The 21,721-nt window shown below is 41.7% G+C and overlaps 2 protein-coding genes across 2 annotated transcripts; one reads left to right on the top strand and one right to left on the bottom strand.

The window, feature by feature from the left end:
• Window positions 1-169: 169 nt before the first annotated feature.
• degs2 (delta(4)-desaturase, sphingolipid 2) lies at window positions 170-9,920 on the bottom strand. Its single transcript, XM_064928693.1, has 3 exons — window positions 9,742-9,920; window positions 1,539-2,281; window positions 170-677 (listed from the first exon to the last, which is right to left on the bottom strand). The coding sequence occupies exons 1-3, from the start codon at window positions 9,821-9,823 to the stop codon at window positions 534-536; spliced, it is 969 nt and encodes a 322-aa protein (XP_064784765.1). The 5' UTR covers window positions 9,824-9,920; the 3' UTR covers window positions 170-533.
• Window positions 9,921-11,117: 1,197 nt separating this feature from the next.
• Window positions 11,118-16,389, top strand: LOC135508474 (transcriptional repressor protein YY1-like). Its single transcript, XM_064928690.1, has 5 exons — window positions 11,118-11,736; window positions 12,849-13,011; window positions 14,531-14,591; window positions 14,825-14,983; window positions 15,183-16,389. Exons 1-5 carry the CDS (start codon window positions 11,235-11,237, stop codon window positions 15,363-15,365), a joined length of 1,068 nt encoding a protein of 355 aa, XP_064784762.1. The 5' UTR covers window positions 11,118-11,234; the 3' UTR covers window positions 15,366-16,389.
• Window positions 16,390-21,721: the final 5,332 nt, after the last annotated feature.

The raw sequence follows: 21,721 nt of genomic DNA, 5'->3' as shown, positions 1-21,721 counted from the left end.
ATCAGATGTTACAATAGTAAAAAAATATATACAATGTACACGTACAGTGTAGGCTATACAAAACCTGATATAGAAGTTGTGCTTTTGTTCTTAAAACAGCTCTTGTAAAGAAATACCTGTCACATAGTTCTAGCATTACAGATTTATATTCACACACAGAAACCTCACACATGTAATAACATAACTTTTTATTCAATTACATTTCTGTTAGAAACATTGGTTAGCAATATTATCTATTTATTTTCTTGATTAAAAACAATTTGTGTGGTGAGCATCAAACAGAGCTGAAATTCAGGTCCTCTTACTGCAAAGTACATTTTAATGTTTCATTCTCTGCACTGTTCTGCACACTCACAGTATGGTAAACCTAATGATTGACATTGTGTCTTTTGCCTGCCCACGTGTGCTATTGTCAAGTAAATCACATGATAAAACGAGGTGAAAAGGAGCCTGGAGTGCCACTGGCTGAAACCAATGTTTCACTATGACAATCAGTACCACTGAATATTGGGGAAAGTCTTTTGATGTGGCACCTACTCCTGCTTGACCAGCTTATATTCCCGCTTGATCCTGTTGTAGGGACCGATGCTGTCATCAAAGACAAAGTCCCACAACACCCGGGTCCAGGAAGTGTGCTGTGGTAGGGAGTCGTAGTACTCTGCTGCCATCTTCTTCACCTGGCACAGATAACAGATGAGTTAGAGGGGACTGTCAGCACGAGGAGCCAACATAAGTCATGTCAGACTGCAACATGTCAGTTTATTATTTGAGGTTGATAATGAATTGTAATTCCTAGGTAACAGCAAATATCACTGGGGCTTGTCATTTAGGAGTATAATCATCTTTCCCACAACTGACAAAAATTTATAGCAGGTGCACACATTTTCTGGGATTTTCTGAGGACAAATAAAAACACCCACAACAGTTGACTTTAGAGTGCTTGTTTGTAGAGGATAGAAAGTGTAAAAAGATCCTATTTGTCTCAGGCATTACACCAATAGTTAATGAATTATAAATTCAGGCCAGTCTTTTAAGCAATACTTCCAGTTGAAACCAGTGGAGGCTGCTGAGGGGAGGACGACTCATAATAATGGCTGGAACGGAGCGAATGGAATGGCCTCAAACTATGTGTTTGATACTATTCTACTACTTCCGCCGCCGGGCATTACCACGAGTCCGTCCTCTCCAATTAAGGTGCCACCAACCTCCTGCGATTGAAATGCCTCTCTCATCTACTATGTGATGACTCTCCCATTGGGGATATATTGTTTAGAGCATTATCTTGAGACAGACATCTGAAACCAGTGATCATTTCCCTTAGCCACTGATCAAGTAAGCCACATACAGGGGTACACATTTTTTTTTAGGGGGGGAGGGGGGGGGGGGGTTGACCTAAAATCATGGTACAATATTGAGATTTAATATCAGACCTAAAATCATGGTAGTCCATTGAGATTTCAGATTGGATTTACCTAAAATCATAGTTGACCTAAAAATGGTGGTCCGCTATCAACACTGTGTTTGAGATTTCAACTCACCTGAGGCAGCTTACTGCCAGGTATACTGGGGAAGTCGTGGTGCTCCATGTGATAACCCACGTTGAAGGTGATCCGATTCAGTGAGCCGTAGTAGGAGTATGTCTCGTGGCCCTTCAAGAACATGTAGTGCTCCGCTATGAAGTGTCCAGAGATGGGATGTAGGCCCATGCATAAAATGGACCCGGCTATGAGGTAAACAATTGGCTTCAGCCCCCATAGGTAGAATATCACAAAGTTCACTGCAAATTGAACAGCGGCATTCATCATCTCTAGTCTGGAGACTGGCTTGGGGTTCACCACTAGAGGGCGCAGTGCGTAGAACAATGGCTGGAGGAAGAGCCACAGGACCTTCCGCAAGGGTGTGCAAAAGAACCAGCCCTCCGCGTCCGTGGGGATGTCCACATCTAGGCCGTCGCCACCCAGGTAGCGGTGGTGGTCGATGTGGTACTTCTTGAACGAGGCCGAGTAGGGCAGTCCAATGGGGAGGTTGGCCCATATGGCAAACCAACGGTTGAGGCGCGCCAGCTTGTTGCCGAACGCAACGTTGTGGGAGATATCGTGAATGGCGAGGGTCAGTGAGTGGTTGATGCAGCCGCCGAAGCCATATGACCAGAAGAACACCCACTTCCAGGGGAGGTCGTGGACCATGTAGCAGGCCAGAAGCTGGGTGAGAACCATCCCCGTCACCACCCACTTCAACTGGGGGTCAGGCCCCATCAGGGACTTGATCTCTGGGTATTTTGCTTAGGAGGACACACACACACAAAAAAATAAGTCACAAGATTTTATTTTACTAGGAAAGTCAGGTAAGATTTTTTTTTCTTATTTTCAATGATAGCCTAGGAACAGTGGGTCCAACGCTCTAACCACTAGGCTACCCTGACGCCCCAAGATGAGACTCATTCAAAGTAAACACATTCTGACCCTGGTCAGTTTCGCTGCATTGTAACAGTTTCTATATCGTTTTTTTTTTCTTTCTCTCACACAAGTTAGACATCAGATTGGTTCGTGCACTTATTTTCTCCTGTTCAGAATTGGACGAGCCCATTGGCTAATGCAAATTTGGTCTGCCGCATTGCTTTCACATCATTTGCATAACATCAGCATGCAAACAGTTCTGAATCAAATTTTATTAGTCACATGTGCCGAATACAACACGTGTAGACCTTACAGTGAAATGCTTACTTATGAGACCCTAACCAACAATGCAGTTTAAAAAAAATACAGATAAGAATAAAAGTAGCAAGTAATTAAAGAACAGCAGTAAAATAACAATAGCAAGACTACATACAGGGGGGCAGAGTCAATGTGCGGGGGCACCAGTTTGTTGAGGTAATATGTACATGAAGGTAGAGTTATTAAAGTGACTATGCATAGATGATAACAACAGAGTAGCAGTGGTGTAAAAGAGTGGGGGGGGGGCAATGTAAATAGTCTGGGTAGCTATTTGACTAGATGTTCAGAGGTCTTATGGCTTGGGGGTAGAAGCTGTTTAGAAGCCTCTTGGACCTAGACTTGGTGCTCCGGTACCGCTTGCCGTGCGGTAGCAGAGAGGACAGTCTATGACTAGGGTGGCTGGAGTCTTTGACCACTTTTAGGGCCTTCCTCTGACACCGCCTGGTATAGAGGTCCTGGATGGCAGGAAGCTTGACCTCAGTGATGTTCTGGGCCGTACACACTACCCTGTAGTGCCTTGTGGTCAGAGGCTGAGCAGTTGCCATACCAGGTAGTGATGCAACCAGTCAGGATGCGAAGAGTAAGGAAACTCTGGAAAACAATATTGTATAGTGCCTTCAGAAAGTATTTAAACCCCTTGATTTTTTTTCCACAGATGTGTAACAAAGTGGGATTAAAATGGTCTTTTTTTTCAAAGATCTACACAAAATACTTAAAAGTCAAATTGGAAGAAAAAAATATATATTAATTGAAAATAAAACACTAATATAGTTTGGTTAGATACAGTTGAAATCTGAAGTTTACATAAACTGAGTTTAAATGTATTTGGCTAAGGTGTTTCACAATTCCTGTCATTTAATCCTCGTAAAAATTCACCGTCTTAGGTCAGTTAGGATCACCACTTTATTTTAAGAATGTGAAATGTCAGAATAAGCAGAGAAAATGAATTATTTCAGCTTTAATTTCTTTCATCCCAGTGGGTCAGAAGTTTACATACAGTCAATTAGTATTTAGTAGCATTGCCTTTAAATTGTTTAACTTGGGTCAAACGTTTAGGGTAGCCTTCCACAAGATTCCCACAATAAGTTGGGTGAATTTTAGCCCATTCCTCCTGACAGAGCTGGTGTAACTGAGTCAGGTTTGTAGACCTCCACCCACGCACAGGCTTTTTCAGTTCTGCTCACAAATGTTCTATAGGATTGAGGTCAGGGCTTTGTGATGAACACTCCAATACCTTGCCTTTGTTATCCTTAAGCCTTTTTGCCACAACTTTGGAAGTATGTTTGGGGTCATTGTCCATTTGGAAGACCCATTTGCAACCAAGCTTTAACTTCTTGACTGGTGTCTTGAGATGTTGCTTCAATATATCTACATAATTTTCCCTTCTCATGATGCCATCTATTTTGTGAAGTGCACCAGTCCCTCCTGCAGCAAAGCACCCCCACAACATGATGCAGCCACCCCCGTGCTTCACTGTTGGGATGGTGTTCTTCGGCTTGCAAGCCTCCACCTTTTTCCTCCAAACATAATGATAGTCATTATGGCCAAACAGTTCTATTTTTGTTTCATCAGACCAGAGGATATTTCTCCAAATAGTATGACCTTTGTCCCCATGTGCAGTTGCAAACCGTAGTCTCGCTTTTTAATGGCGGTTTTGGAACAGTGGCTTCTTCCTTGCTGAGTGGCATTTCAGGTGATGTCGATATAGGACTTGTTTTTACTGTGGATAAAGATACTTATGTACCTGTTTCCTCCAGCATCTTCACAGGGTCCTTTGCTGTTGCTCTGGGACTGTTTTGCACTTTTCGCACCAATGTCAATTAGCTTATCAGAAGCTTCTAAAGCCATGACATTTTCTGGAATTTTCCAAGCTGTTTAGAGGCACAGTCAACTTAGTGTATGTAAACTGGAATTGTGATAGGGTGAGTTATAAGTGAAATAATCTGTCTGTAAACAATTGTTGGAAAAATTACTTGTGTCATGCACAAAGTAGATGTCCTAACCGACTTGCCAAAAAGATAGTTTGTTTACAAAAAATGTGTGGAATGGTTGAAAAACAAGTTTTAATGACTCTACCCTAAGTGTATGTTAACTTCCGACTTCAACTGTAAGTATTCAACCCCCTGAGTCAATACATGATACAATCACATTTGGCAGTAAACACAGCTGTGAGTCTTTCTGGATAAGTGTCTGGATTGTACAATATTTGCCCATTATTCTTGAACAAATTCTTCAAGCTCTATCAAGTTAGTTATTGATCATTGCTCGACAGACATGTTCCAGTCTTCCCATAGATTTTCAAGACGATTTTAAGTCAAATCGGTAACTACAGTAGGCCACTCAGGAACAGTCAATGTCATCTTGGTAAGCAACTCCAATGTATAATTGGCCTTGCATTTTAGGTTGTTGTGCGGACTTGTCTCCCAGTATCTGTTGGAAAGCAGACTGAACCAGTTTTTCCTCTAGGATTTGGCCTGTGCTTACTTCTATTCCATTTATTTTCATCATAAAACAACTCCCTTTCTGATGACAAGCATACTCATAACATGATGCAGGCCACCACCATGCTTGAAAATATGGAGAGTGATACTCAGTGGTGTGGTGTTCTGGATTTACCCCAAACATAATGCTTTGTATTCAGAACAAAAAGTTAATTTCTTTGCCACATTTTCTGAAGTTTTACTTTTGTGCCTTGTTGCAAACAGGATGCGTGTTTTGGAAGGCTTCCTTTTCACTCTGTCAGTTCAGTTAGTATTGTGGAGTAACCACAATAGTGTTGATCCATCCTCAGTTCTTTTATCACAGTCATTAAACTCATAATAGTTCTAACTGGTTTTAAAGTCACCATTGGCCTCATGGTGAAGTCCCTGAGCGTTTCCTTCCTGTTGGTCAACTGAGTTAGGAAGGACTCCTGTATCTTTGTAGTGACAGGGTGTATTGATACACCATCCAAAGTGTCATTAATAACTTCACCAATAGGTGCCCTTCTTTGCGAGGCATTGGAAAACCTCCCTGGTCTTTGTAGTTGAATCTGTGCTTGAAATTCACTGCTCGACTGAGGGACATTACAGATAATTGTATGTGTGGGGTACAGAGATGGGGTAGTCATTCAAAAATTATTATAACATTTGTAAAAAATATCTAAAAACATGATTCCACTTTGACATTATTGTGTGTAGATCAGTGACACAAAATCTACATTTAATCCATTTTAAATTCAGGATGTAACCCAACTAAATGTGACAAAAGTCAAGGGGTGTGAATACTTTCTGAAGACACTGTACATGTCATGGTAAAACCCATAGTCTCACCTACGTACAGTTCTCCCTTCCATTTGCCAACTTACAATTTATATTATTTGTCCACTATTTCATGCCTGGGAAATCAAATCATTCACAACTTTTGGGGTGAACAGGTTCTCAGAAGCCCTTTTGATGTGATGTGACGGCAACTTTTACATTTCCTGCATTCATTGGTCCAGTGACTCTTCAACTAACCACCTGTGATTGGTTTTAAATGCAAAATACACCCTTTACCACTGTCTAGCTGAGCTATTCTCTAAAAGTGTATTACAGAATATGGGAATTCATAATGTTGGGGCAAAACTAATGTATTTCCTTACTGCAATACAATTGTAAAAAAGTTTGCACCCCTTTCTTCCTCAGAACAGCATGGACTCAAGGTGTCAAAAGCCTTCCACAGGGATGCTGGTGTAACGGATGTGAAACGGCTAGCTTAGTTAGCGGTATGCGCTAAATAGCGTTTCAATCGGTGACGTCACTTGCTCTGAGACCTTGAAGTAGTGGTTCCCCTTGCTCTGCAAGGGCTGCGGCTTTTGTGGAGCGATTGGGTAACGACCCTTCGAGGGTGACTGTTGTTGATGTGTGCAGAAGGTCCCTGGTTCGCGCCGGGTATGGGCGAGGGGACGGTCTAAAAATTATACTGTTACACTGGCCCATGTCGACTCCAATGCTTCCCACAGTTATGTGAAGTTGGCTGGATGCCCTTTGGGTTGTGGACCAAACTGTTGAGCATGAAAAACCCAACAGCGTTGCAGTTCTTGCCAGACACAAACCAGTGCACCTGGCACCTACTACCATACCCTGTTCAAAGGCACAATTCTGCTGTTATCCATCCACCCTCTGAATGGCACACATACACAATCTATGTCTCAATTGTATGAAGGCTTAAAAATCCTTCTTTAACCTGTCTCTTCCCCTTCATCTACACTGATTGAAGTGGATTTAACAGGGGACATCAGGGGATCATAGCTTTCACCTGGATTCACCTGGTCAGTCTGTCATGGAGAGAGCAGGTGTTCATAATGTTTTGTACACTCAGTGCATATACAGTATATGGGTAATATTGATAAACAAGCAACAAATAAAAATATGATTAAAATGAAAACCGAGATTACTGCATTAAAATATAAACCGTAGGCTTTATAGGCCTATTTTAATCATATTTAAAAAATATTTCATGTTCAATCAATTGAGTTCTATTTTGCTACTTTTAGGCTATAATTTGTCATAATGTGTAGCCAAATATGATGTGCTAAAACGGTGATTTTAGGCATTTTGTTGGGTAAGCATTAGAATATGCCTTGTCAATATTTGCAGCCGTTGGTGGTAATATTTGTCTAGGAGCATATCTGTAGTCAATATTGTGAAAGAATTCTAATGTTGAGGTAAGATTTGAATGAAGAAAGCTTATCCGAGAGCAAAGTTCCCTTTCTTTCGATCCTATCAGTATCACACGCTCCAACGAAGCGACAGTTTTCTCTGCGTAGTGTATTGGGAAACGCATGTTACATCGTCGACCATTGCAGGAAAGACGCATTGTTAAAAAAACAAACACTCTAGCCTTAAATCACTATTGGGAAACCGGGCCCAGATTTGGAAGTAAACTTAATTGATTAAATTTAAAAACATGACTTTTCAAAATACTTGAAAGCATTAGACAAGTAAAATTTCAATAAATACCCAAATGAGAGGTTGATCGATAAACAAAATAATTTCATGAAACAGAAAAGTACGTCTATGAATGTATGTATGTACGTAACAGTATGGTGTGAAGGAGCCAACACACCCTGGCTAAGATACAATACCACCACCAGCCGGCTGGCCACCTCTCTCATTGTGAGCCTAATTTCCTCAGTCTACAGTCCTGCTGGACAGCACAGGGCATCATAAAAACAAAAGCTTTTAATAATTTAGGAACCAAGCAACGGATCACTGTTTGGTATTTTCATTCACGCCATGGAACGATAAAGGGGAACACGCCCCTTTAAATACACATATGAATCTTTGCAAAAAAACATGTGTTTAAGTTAGATGACTTCAAGGATGAGCTCGAGAAAATGTTGATTGCTCAGATATTAGACCAATAAGACACTAGAATAAAAGTATGTATTGGGTATCGTTCCACCTCAAAAAGCACAAGAAAGAGAATTGACACCCGCCATCTCAGATTGTACTGAAATCATTTATGTTGTTAGAAACAGATAATATTAGTATCCCCCCTCTGACAAGTAGTATGGATAAGGTATTCTCAGTGGGTATTGGGTGATGCTTTTCTCTCTGTTCAAAGAAGTGAGTCATTGAGGTTAAGTCCCATCTTGTATCCAGATTCCAACCAAGACAGTTCTGTTCCTGCTATTAGGTGCAAAAAGTTTGAAGATACCTTAATTTCTCAGATATCAAATTATATTTCAACTAAATAATGTTGCAGGAATGCTAATCCTATCCCTTTCTAAATACAGAAACGATTTCAGAACAATCTGAGATGTGGGATGTCATGGCTTGCTCAAATGACATGGAATGACCCTCTTGAAAAGCCAGATTTGTGGTGCCTTCAACATTACCAGTGTGGGCATTACAGCTGTTGTATAATGATAGAGCATACCATCTGAATTCTGGATTGAACGAATATAAATATAATTACGAATTATTCTATTATGGCTCGTCTGAGGGTCTGACCATGTGACTTAATGGTTGGTGACTATCATGCTATCATTTGCATCAGTCTTTGACATTGGGCCATTAGAGGGGAATGTGTCTTGTTACCTAGCAAAGTCAATGGGCTTAGTCAGCTGCACCTGTTATTGTCACCATGTTGCCCATTGTTCTGCATGTCAAAAAGATAAAACGGTGGATCAGTTTACATCACAGGAGGTTAGTTGCATCTTAATTGGGAAAGACGGCTTGTAATTAATGGCTGGAGCAGAATAGTATCAAATACATCAAACATGATTTCCATGTGTTTGATGCCATTCCATTCACTCCCTTTTATATAACTTTATTTATTTAAGGTCTTAAGAAAGAGATCCACTGTTGATCACTGTCAGCTTCGATTTTTCAAGTATCATAATGACAATACTGGCATTCACTTGGTTTCATTGTGCTTGTATTCACAAACACCTCTATTGTGTAAAGCTGTTTTTATTACACAATATAATATTACAATATGAAAACATAAGAAACTAAAAGTAGGACAGGTGGTTTTGTTTTGCAAATCTAGTAGGCTGCTTTGTCTTGTGAAAAAAAATACGAGTCCATATTCCCTTAAATTTCAGCATTGGCAAATAGCCTAGTACTGTAGACTACCTCTGCAGTACATCATGGTGAATGAGTTGGGCTACTCCAATAAATCATATGCTGCTAGGGTGTTAAACTCCAGTTTCACTGCATGAGTGGTTGTGTAACCTTTATTTAACTAGGCAAGTCAGTTAAGATCAAATTCTTATGTACAATGACGGCATACACCGGCCAAACCCAGACGACGCTGGGCCCAATTGTGCGCCGCCCTATGGGACTCCCAATCTTGGCCGGTTGTTATACAGCCTGGAATCAAACCAGGATGTCTGTAGAAATGGTTGCGACATTTCTGACAGGTAAGACGTAAGCTATTCATTTGAAAACAGGTAAAACCGGATACGATTTTAAAAGAAGACAAGAACTTTGTATTAGCAGTACAACTTTACTTTAAACCGTAGTTATTTCGTTTACGTTTTAAGGCAACAGCTTACCTAATATTTCTTTTCTTCGTGAAGTATGAGGCTGATCATTGTAGACCCATTCAAAGTCTCCCCGTTCACCTGTCTTATCCATTTCGATGCTCTTGATGCCCGCGGGAGCGCAGTGGCAATGCGTGCCTCACCTACACACACTACTTTACAAACACACCCTCTCAATGGTAAAGGTGAAAGGTGTGCGACCAAAAAAGCTCCTCCCCAGCCGATAGTAATTATTGGGTGTTTCAAGTTTAAATAATTATAGATATAACATAATATTGTTGCATAACTTACACTTTGTAAATGAATCTCAACAAGATGCATGAGTTGATTATACACGTGGATTGTAATACATTTTTACGAATCCTTTATAGCACAAACACATAAACAACCCCAATACATCAAATCAAATCAAACTTTATTTGTCACATGCGCCGAATACATGTGTAGACCTCACCGTGAAATGCTTTCGAACAAGCCCTTAACCAACAGTACAGTTCAATAAAGAGTTTAGAAAATATTTACCAAATAAAGTTACAAATTATATAAAGTAACACAATAAAATAGCAATAACGATATACAGTGGGTACCGGTATCGAGTCAATGTGGGGTGTGGTGGGGGTGTACCGGTAGGGGTGAAGTGACTATGCATAGATAATAAACAGCGAGTAGCAGCAGTGTACAAAACAAATGGAGGGGGGCGGGGATTGTCAATGTAAATAGTCCGGTGTCCGTTTGATTAATTGTTCAGCAGTCTTATGGCTTGGGTGTAGAAGCTGTTAAGGAGCCTTATCGATATTGTGACAATAAATTAAACTATATTCGATGTCAATTTGTTTGTGTATATGATGCATAGTGCATAAATGTTGAAGTTAAATGTTAAATGCCAGTCCACTTACAAATAATAGTAGTTATTTATGATGCAAGGTGATTGTACATCTGTCAATCTCCATTCACCTGCGCTGATCATCTGCAATGTCGTACAAGCTGTAAATGGGCGTGCTCCTCTGCCCAGGAGTTGCTGATGCTTGCCAGATCTTACAACGCCTGGATAGGTATTTTAAATATCAGCTAACCACATATGTTATAGCAATCTGTCAATCGATGACGTCGCACGCAACATTTGGTTGACGATGCATGCAACGTCTGAGCAGTGGAACCCGATCTAATGCAATGTTCCCTTCATGTCAGAAACTCGGGACTCTTAAGTTCAAATGAACCGAAGTAATTTGCGTAGTCATATTGATTTATTCTGTTGCCTCCCAATTTAGAAACTCGAGATCCGACCCTACTTCCTAAGTTAGCCAGTCATAAATTCCGAGTTTTCGACATGATAAGAACGCGGCATATTTCTGTAACCCATGAAGTCTCGCGAGAGTATGTAGCCAAAGCGTAGTGGCGACGGGAGTAGAACAGAGTGGAGTTTGTTGTCGAAGAAGGAGGAAGGCAGTGTAGAGGGGGGGAACTGCTATAGAAAACATAACTGTGAGGAGTTTAGGGTTTTCAATATGGCATCAGGTGATACCCTGTACATCGAAACGGACGGCTCGGAGATGCCGTCAGAAATAGTGGAACTCCATGAAATCGAAGTGGAGACAATCGAGACAACAGTTGTTGGAGAGGACGACGATGAACAGCCTATGATCGCTTTACAGCCCCTCGACTCAGATGATCCACACTCAATGCATCACCATCATCAGGAGGTAATATTGGTGCAAACTCGAGAAGAGGTGGTTGGTGAAGATGATTCGGACATGCACGGGGACGATGATTACGAGGACCAAATTCTTATACCTGTCCCAGTCCCTGCCGCCGAAGAGGAATACATCGAACAGACTCTGGTGACTGTCGCTGGGAAGAGCTCGGGGCGGACGAAGAAGGGGGGAAGCGGGAAGAGAAATAAAAAGAACTTCTTGGGTGCACCGGAGTCCAGTGGTAGAAAATGGGAACAGAAACAAGTCCAGATAAAGACTTTGGAAGGAGAGTTTTCGGTGACGATGTGGGCATCGGGTAAGTTTCGAGTTCTGTCGAAAGTGTGTTCTTGCAAGCTTGCCACCTGCATTGTTCTCACTGTGCATTCCCTGGTACAAGGCCTCGTACGGACGCTGGCCTCTGGCTAATTTCAGTAGAATTCTGCACTGTTTTTCACGTCCGAATTGCGTACGGTGTATTTGAAATGTATTTTTTTGTTTTTATGGGAAGCCATGTTTTATGTGTTGATGGGCGCCGCCATGTTCCCCTGGACCAGTATGGCGGACCGAAAAAATGGCGTTGATTTGTCCGGGGAAAGATGGCGGCGGGTGGGAACGAGTGCGCTGCTGCTGGCCCCGGAGTAGGCCGCTGTGGCGCAGTTCAGCACAGGGCCTCGGCTCGAAGCTCCTCGTCAAGAGCTGGGGGGGAGGAGGGTAGCGACTAGCAAGATATGTCACACAAGACTGTGTGGGATGTGCTACTGCTAGTTAGCTTTCTAATCGTGGGGAAGAGTTACAAGAATGCCATCTCAATACATTGATATTTTAATCATTACATTTTTTTAAAGCAAATTTTACATTGGTGCATTTTTGATACACCCTTAGATTGGCTTTCGTCAGACAGTAAACGTTAGCTAGCTTGCTAATTTGTTTAGCTATACTGACAGTCTGTAGCCGACTAAACTCAACAATTTACTATGGCTTTGAGTAGTCTTTCAATTTAGCGACTAGAATTGGTATTAAATGGTTACTACGTTTGTTGACCTGTTATTTAGCTAGTTTACTAAATTAGCCAACTCAACGATTAACGATGGATTTCAGTAGCAACTAGAGTGGGTGGACGGGAGTACCAAGATCTCACAACCTTTTTTTCAATAAAGATCTACGGCTATTCCACACATTCTTTAAAACATAGGGCCCTTCAAATGGAACTAGCCTAAATGTACATTCACTTTATCTTCAGCTGTTCACCAACAGCATTAACACAATAAAGTGCCACAGCCTTTATATATTTTCCTGGTGGATGTGCAGCGTGGTTGAAATGGTGTCATATTCTTTGCTGATTGATATTCTAATGGAAAATTTGGGTCAGACATCACAAAACATATACCTGTGCGTCTGTTTTAACTCTGCTCCTGTCCTCCGTCTCAGATGACAAGAAGGATGTTGACCATGACACTATGGTAGAGGAGCATGTCATTGGGGATAATTCTCCTCCCGATTACTCGGAGTACATGACAGGGAAGAAGCTCCCGCCCGGAGGCATTCCAGGGATCGACCTGTCAGACCCCAAACAGCTGGCAGAGTTCGCTAGGTGAGTTACAGAAATGTTCATTAGTCAGTCACTCCAGGATTCAGCCATCTCAAAAAATGTAGCAACGTCGACTATTCCCAGCATATAATGAAAAGGCTTGCAAATTTGACCAATCGCTGCACTATTTTAGCATAAAACTGTCGGATAATCTCAATATTATTACATAAAACTGTCCCATGTGTGTTTGTGTGATATTCCAAATCCCTGAATCGTAATAATACTTTTTATGAGTGTTTGTCCGCTTGTTCTCATGTTGTCTTTTTGGTCTCACCTCCTTCGCTTCGTCTGTACTGTATGCACCTTCCTATTTACACCAGAGATCTGTGTATGTCAAGGTGCTCATGTCTCCTCCTTAACAATAGGAGTCGTTGTCCCAAAGGCGAGAAGGCAAGCAACAAGCTTAGGTCCATAATAAGTCCATAGACATTTTGGCAAGAGTGAAACCTCTGGCTTGGCCTCCTCTCTGTTTACACACACATCCCCTCCCCAACCTCTAAGCCCCTGCCACTCACAACAAAGATGAGAGATCACATCTTCCTCTCTAACAAGAGGTTTCAACTCGCTATTTGCATTTGAGGTTTGGTCCAACAAAATCAGACATATATGGACATTGAAACACATTGAGACATTATTTTACTGTAATAGAGAAGTTACCTTTTCTACCTATATCCTTTTCATGAATTGTCTGCTCTGTGCACAATTTGCGCTGTTATTTCAAAAACGGGAGTATCAATTAACATTGATTCTGGAAAATGTGTGCTCAGTTTGTCGTGCGTGGCATTGGGGTTACCGCTAGCAGCATTTTATCCAAAGACTGTTATACTAGCAGTCTAGTATGTGTTTTATAAATGTGCAGTAAGCAGAAAACACAATTTTATATAAGGAATTGGCAACTCATTCTCATTCAGAGAATTTATTTCAACATCTTAACAAAGTGGACAGGCTAACATGCTGTTCAAACAGTTGGAGATGGATAGAAGGGTGTGTTCATAGCAATCCAACTGTTCTGCCTTGTTAGCAAATAGATCCAAGTTAGATCCAAATCAAATTTATTTATGTAGCCCTTCAGCTGATATCTCAGTGCTGTACAGAAACCCAGCCTAAAACCCCAAACAGCAAGCAATGCAGGTGTAGAAGCACGGTGGTTAGGAAAAACTCCCTAGAAAGGCCAAAACGTAGGAAGAAACCTAGAGAGGAACCAGGCTATGTGGGGTAGGCAGTCCTCTTCCGGCTGGAGATTATAACAGAACATGGCCAAGTATGTGGACACCCCTTCAAATTAGTGGATTTGGCAATTTCAGCCAGACGTTTGTATATGGAGGTTGCATGCCTGCGTGCTCGATTTTATACATAGTATATAATTTATGTCATTTAGCAGACACTTTTATCCAAAGCGACTTAGTCATGCAAACATTTTACGTAAGGGTGGTCCCGGGAATCAAACCCACTATCCTGGTGTTACAAGCGCCATACTCATCCAACTGATCTACAGTGGACCACGATCTGTCATGTCTTGCAGGATGAAGCCACGGAAAATCAAGGAGGACGACTCTCCCAGGACGATAGCTTGCCCTCACAAAGTACGTGTGCTCTACTAGTCTAACTGGTATTAGAGAGAGAATGGCAAGACAGCCACTAGAACACAATGGTATGACTAGCACAGGTGTTTGGGGTAATAATTGTAGTCAACTAGCCGTTATGCTCTGTGGATGGCTATAGCTTATTACATTTTTAGATGCTCTGATGTGGATCAATTTGGTTACGTTATTTCTGAAGTTACACTGTGATTAATTGCTACCTTTTGCCCCTGCAGGGATGCAGTAAAATGTTCAGGGATAACTCTGCAATGAGGAAGCACCTGCACACCCACGGACCACGTGTTCACGTCTGCGCCGAATGTGGAAAGGCCTTTGTCGAAAGCTCCAAACTGAAGAGGCATCAACTTGTTCATACCGGCGAGAAACCTTTCCAAGTATGTTTCCACCAGACCCTTCAAAATGGCTTCTTAATGAGAGATCTACTTTTACAATTTCACTGTATACATTTAGTTTGAATCACAACACTTCCAGCTTAACGGCCTACGTGGCACGTATATGACCATACACCCATAGGGGCCCAGATTGTCAACCAGCAATGCAGCCTTGTAATAAAGTCTACTCTCTTTCTTCCAGTGCACATTTGAGGGCTGCGGAAAGCGGTTCTCCCTGGACTTTAACTTACGCACGCACGTGCGGATTCACACTGGAGACCGACCCTACGTCTGTCCGTTTGACGGCTGCAACAAGAAGTTTGCCCAATCCACCAACCTCAAGTCTCACATCCTCACACACGCTAAAGCTAAAAACAATCAGTGACCGTGAACCAACCAACTACCCCCCCCCCCCGCCCATATCTTCACCACGGCAGAAGCGTCACATCCCCTAAGAGATATGAAATCCCCTTTGTATTGTTTCTAGGGAAATGTTTTGAGAGAATGACCTTACCGACTTTTTGATATGTACAGAGATGAAAATGACGAACTCTAAAGACGCTTTACCCCCCCCCCCACCACCACCACCACTTTCATCTTGGCACGATCCAAGGAAAAGCCTAAAGTTTCTCCTTGTGAAGATGTTGATTTTTTTTGGGACCTGCACTTGAAAAGAAAAGTTATTTATACTGCAGCACCCAAAGACAAAGAATTGACATTTAAAGTTATTCTCCATCAGCATAGCGAAGTAATTGCTTTTTAATTTTGTACCTTTTTCCAAGTGTGCATGTTGTACACTTTTTTTTTTTCTTCTCTGGCTGAGCTGTTTTATGTGTTTTCCCTGAGAAATCTGTGGTAACCCTTCTTGGAGAATTTGCTGTTTATTAGACCTCCCTGCTTTTCCCCTTGTAAAATGTTTCTTTGGGGGGGGGGTGTGTTCTTTAGATTAATTTTGTATAATTGAATTGTGTAGATAATAGCAATGTGATTTAAGTAGTGTTAACTGATTCAAACCATTTATATCCCCCCCCCCCCCTGCACGGCCAGAGAGCAACATATCGTGTCATGTCCATCAAGTCCTTTGTTTAGTTGAACACACAATACAACCAGAAGTGGTGCTCAGTTGCATCATTAGAATGTATTGTACAGGCTGCATTACATTTTGCTAAAATGTACCTCCCCAAATAAGTTGCCAATACAAACATACAAACCTGCCCGTTAGCAAGCACTTATTAGAATTTTGTTTCAGAATTCCTATTTTATGTAGTGTTAACAGTTGTACCGGATTAAAGTCATTTTGAATGTGACATTTACCATTGGTAGGGACTGTTCAAAATTGGTACCAACATTTTAATAAAATGGTTGATAGGAACTTGTAACATGTTTAAAATATATGACCGGTATTTACAGGTAAATGGTCCGTGTGGATTTTTGCTCTTTAGTCCGATGTCCATCCCTTTGTGCTTGATCATGCCATTCAAGTAGTTTAATGGAAATTCTGTACAGCAGATATGGAAATGAAATCAAATATCCCCACCAGTATATAGTTAATTTCCTAAAGACAATCAAGTTAACACGTATTGACAGGAAGACTGGACCCTATATTTCAAAATAAAAATCCAACTCTATTCAATGTTTACAATCAATGCAGAGTTTTTTTTTTTCAGTCTAATACAATGGATAATTTACCTAAAATCTATTCAAGTAAAACAAGTGGAACAATGCTGGTTGGTAGAGATTTGCCGAATCAATTTACTCAATGAGCACATCAAGATTTGTTGGTACGTATTTGGCCTTTGTGCAACCACAGCAGAACACTGGAACACGATTACACCATGGGAACTGTTTCTTCTCTCATGCAAAACTCTTTGTCCAAGATTCAGATAAGAAATGGAGAGCACAGGCCTAACTTTACCACCCTTTGAGCAGAAATATTTATCAGAACATGCAAAAACGAGATAAATGTTAATCCCTGTTTGACCATAACTTGCCAGTGATTACCCCACCCAAGTAACTTGTCATTGATTACCCCACCAGAGTACCTTGTCATTAATTACCCCCCCCCCCCCAGAGTACCTTGCCAGTGATTACCCCCCAGAGTACCTTGCCAGTGATTACCCCCCCAGAGTACCTTGTCATTAATTACCCCCCAGAGTACCTTGCCAGTGATTACCCCCCAGAGAGTACCATGCCAGTGATTACCCCCCCAGAGTTAGTTACGATCTTATGACTGAATGATTAACTTGTAACTGGAAATTAACGTACATTTTAAATAATTGACCAAACAACCTGAGACGAAGGATTGCATGGTTTGAAATTACATCTAAAAAAATCTGTCCCTTGTAATTTATAATGGGAGAAAGGAGCCTTCGCTTGCACCATATCAGCAGGCAGCTGCAAATGTGTGTTCAGAACGTTGCAGATAGAAGTGTAGCGAATAGCGGCTGACACTATATTTCTATCTGAACAATGTTCTGTTTGTCGAAACAGAGCCCTAGGTGTTATTTTATCCACTAACAGCGCAGCCAGCAGACCAGGGAAGTTAGGCGTTCCCAATCTGGTGACAGGGTGCCGCGCAGAAACCTTCCCCTGGATCTGCTCACTCCGAGTATGGGTAACTGCATACTTGGCATGTCTGGAAGTTGGCGTATCAACAGCGATGGTGTTAACACCAGTGCTCCATTACTGGTTAGATAGGCCATAGCCAGGTGCACAGCGGGTCAGCTTAATGTTTACATAGCAGGTTAGAGAACGAGGTTACGGTTAGGAAAAGGGTTAGACTTAGCTAAAATGGTACAGTTGTCAACAATCGACTTGTCGTGCAGCCCAATCAGCAACACAATACGGTCTTAAGTGGCAACAAATCTGCCCAATTAGCAGATTTGCTTTCTATACACCCACTAAAATAAGGGTAAAATAAATCAAAAATAAAAAGACACCCATGACTTGCTTGTCCAGATAGCTCAGGTGACAACCATCAAATCAAATTTTATTTGTCTCAATATTCGTAAACAACAGCTGTAGACTAACAGGCCCTTCCCACCAATGTTAGAGAAAAAATTGAAAATTAATAACACAAGGAATAAATTCATAATGATTAATGATAACTTGGGCTACTAGTACGGAGTTGCTGTGCAGGAGTACGAGGTAAATTAGGTAGTTATGTACATATGGGCAGGGATAGTTACTAGTCAAAAGAATAGATAAAACAGTAACAGCAGCATATCTGATGAATCAATAGAGTTAGTGCCATAGGTTTCAATGCAGATAGTTAAATAGTTAACCATGCATCAGTACCGCTTGCCGTGCGGTAGCAGAGAGAAAGGGTGGCTGGAGTTGTATTGGGCTGTACGCACAACCCTCTGTAGCGCCTTGCGGTCGGATGCCAAGCAGTTGCCATACGAAATGGTGATGTAGCCAGTCAAGATGCTCTCAATGGTGCAGCTGTATAACGTTTTGACAAACTGATGGCGCATGCCAAATCTTTTCAGCCTCCTGAGGGGGAAAATGCCTTGTCAAGTGCTACAGGGCGATAGTAATTTAGACAGGTTACCTTGGCGTTCCTGTGCACAGGGACTATGGTCATCCAGAACAACTGGTGGTCTCTTGCATGGTTCAGTGTTGCTAGCCTCGATGCGAACATAGAAGGTATTTAGCTCGTCCGTTAGGCTCGCGCTACTGGACAGTTCGCTGTTGGGTTTACCTCGGATGAATCTCGGAACATATTCCAGTCTGTGCTAGCAAAACAGTCCAGTAGCTTAGCATCCACTTCATCAAACCACTTCTGTATTAAGCGTGTCCCTGGTACTTCCTGTGAGTTTTTGCTTGTAAGCAGGAATCAGGAGGATAGAGTTTTAGTATTTTATCCCGAATGTTGTGATATCCAATTGGTAGTTATAGTCTTGAACCATGTCGACAAAAGCGGTACGGACTCGGGAGAGGCGAAAGTCAAGAGCAGTCAACACTAGGAGCACCACCTATGGGTGAGCATATGTTGTTTGCTCATGGCTCTATACAGCTCGTTGTGCGGTCTTAGTGCCAGCATGGGTTTGTGGTGTTAAATAGACAGCTACGAAAAATATAGATCTAGACTCTCTTAGTAAATAGTATGGTCTACCACCCCTTATCATGAGGTATTCTAACAGGCTAGAACCTTGAGACTTCCTTAACATTAGAGATCACGCACCAGCTGTTGTTAACAGAGAGACACACCACCTCCCCTGAGCTTCCTGACTCCACTGCTCTGTCCTGCCGCCGATGTATAGAAAAAACAGCTAGATTTATATTTACCGTCCTTGTTCAGCCATGACTCTGAGAAACATAGGATGACACAGTTTAAGATTAGTTAATCAACTAATAGTCTCGAATGGAGCTCATCCAGTTTATTCTCCAGTGAATGGAGGGTAGAGGCGATTTATCCACTCACCGACGTAGTCTCGTCCGCAATCCCGCACGCCGGCCTCTATAGTGTTGTCTATAGCACCGTCTCCTCCTCCTTACTCACCTTGATGCAGGGACGCTTGGTCGGAAAGAGTTCTCCTTTAGTCAGGTGTCTGCAGCCCGTTCCACTATTACATGAGGTGATACAGTTCAGGTATGAAAACAGACTTCATGGAATTTCTCATTTTACCCAAGATGACTAGTATGGATTACAAAAAAACGGTTGTCCACAATTTAAGTAATTTAAATCTGTTTCATAGGCCTGCCTAACTAAAAAATAATATATTTTATCTTTATTTAACTAGGCAAGTCAGTTAAGAACAAATTCTTATATGATACTACACACACCTTACCAGAGTAACAATGACATCACCACAAACACTTCACCTCTTACAACATCCACACCTGCTTGGGTTTACACTATTCAAGTAGTCTAGATAGGGTTACAAAGGGAGGGTATAATACTGGTCACATTTGCCCCACTGTATTTTCTTTCAACAAGCAGGTGTGTTCCCAAGATGGAACTTTGCTCCAGACCGTCTCCTCTTTGTCAACACTTCATTGAGGTCCTGCCCATTGAGTGGAAAGCATTATCACATCCATAACATTGTTTGTCACAACCTTAAAAGCTTGTTAAACTATTACTGTACTAGCTATCTACAGCTACCTACCTATAACCATACAAGCTACCTACCTATTACTGTACTAGCTACCTACCCATTACCATACTAGCTACCTACAGCTACCTACCTATTACTGTACTAGCTACCTACAGCTACCTCTTATTACCGTACTAGCTACCTACAGCTACCTACCGATTACTGTACTAGCTACCTACAGCTACCTCTTATTACCGTACTAGCTACCTACAGCTACCTACCGATTACTGTACTAGCTACCTATCCATTACCATACTAGCTACCTACCTATTACTGTACTAGCTACCTACCCATTACCATACTAGCTACCTACCCATTACTGTACTAGCTACCTACCCATTACCATACTAGCTACCTACCTATTACTGTACTAGCTACCTACCCATTACCGTACTAGCTACCTACAGCTACCTACCAATTACTGTACTAGCTACCTACCATTTACTGTACTAGCTACCTACCTATAACCGTACTAGCTACCTACCTATAATCGTACTAGCTACCTACATATAACCGTACTAGATACCTACCTATAACCATACTAGCTACCTACAACCGTACTAGCTACCTACCTATAACCGTACTAGCTACCTACCTACCTACCTATAACCGTACTACCTACCTACCTATAATCGTACTAGCTACCTACATATAACCGTACTAGCTACCTACCTATACATTTACATTTAAGTCATTTAGCAGACGCTCTTATCCAGAGCGACTTACAAATTGGATAACCATACTAGCTACCTACCTACCTATAACCGTACTAGCTACCTACCTATAACCGTACTAGCTACCTACAGCTTCACTCACAAGACTATAGCTATCATCAGATGTCAGTTGTATTTCTTTCACAACTGAAGCCAAGATCCCGGAGAACATCCTTGTGCACCGGGTATGCAGACGATCACCTCCTAGGGGAGTGGCCATTTCTCATGAAGCAGTGAAACTCGCTGCCTGGAAGCAGGGGCCTGTGCCACTCTTGAAACAGGAGACGAAGAAAGCCTCACTCTCGGTGGCAACTGTATGGAGTTCAGGGTCTGTGTTCATAAACATTTACATTTACGTCATTTAGCAGACGCTCTTATCCAGAGCGACTTACAGAATCGCAGAGAAGGAATGCTGATCTAGGATGAGTTTTGCTTGGGCCCAGACATGGGTGGTTAAGTCTTAGCCCATCGGTGAATAGCATGGTGGAACGTTCAGATGTAAATATATTATGTAGAACAAACATGCCTATTCATGATATTTCAATCTGTATATTTCACCCAATCCTTTGAGAATTGGGCTGGGTTTATTCAAATGAAAGACGTTACATTCTACACACTGAGCAACTTTGTTGTTAAGGAACTTGTGTGAGGAAATCCTGGAGTAAGGATGGTCACAGATTATCCATTAAATTAACCTGATACTCCAGTGGCCACTAACAATGAAAATAAACCTCTTCAAAAATGCAAGGCAGTCAGAAGGAGCGGCAAAATCAGGTGGGATTATTCTAGCCAATTAGAGGGCAGATACGCGTGTGATTCAACAGGCACAACGGTTTCCACAAAGTAAAAATGGTCTATCGTAAAAATGGATGAAAACAAAAATGTGCTTTTTGATTTTAATTTAATGTTAAGTGTGGTTAACGTTACGT

The sequence above is a fragment of the Oncorhynchus masou genome, chromosome 21, assembly GCF_036934945.1.
Source record: "Oncorhynchus masou masou isolate Uvic2021 chromosome 21, UVic_Omas_1.1, whole genome shotgun sequence".
Classification (NCBI taxonomy): Eukaryota; Metazoa; Chordata; class Actinopteri; order Salmoniformes; family Salmonidae; genus Oncorhynchus; species Oncorhynchus masou.
This window is presented reverse-complemented; position numbering and strand designations above follow the sequence as displayed.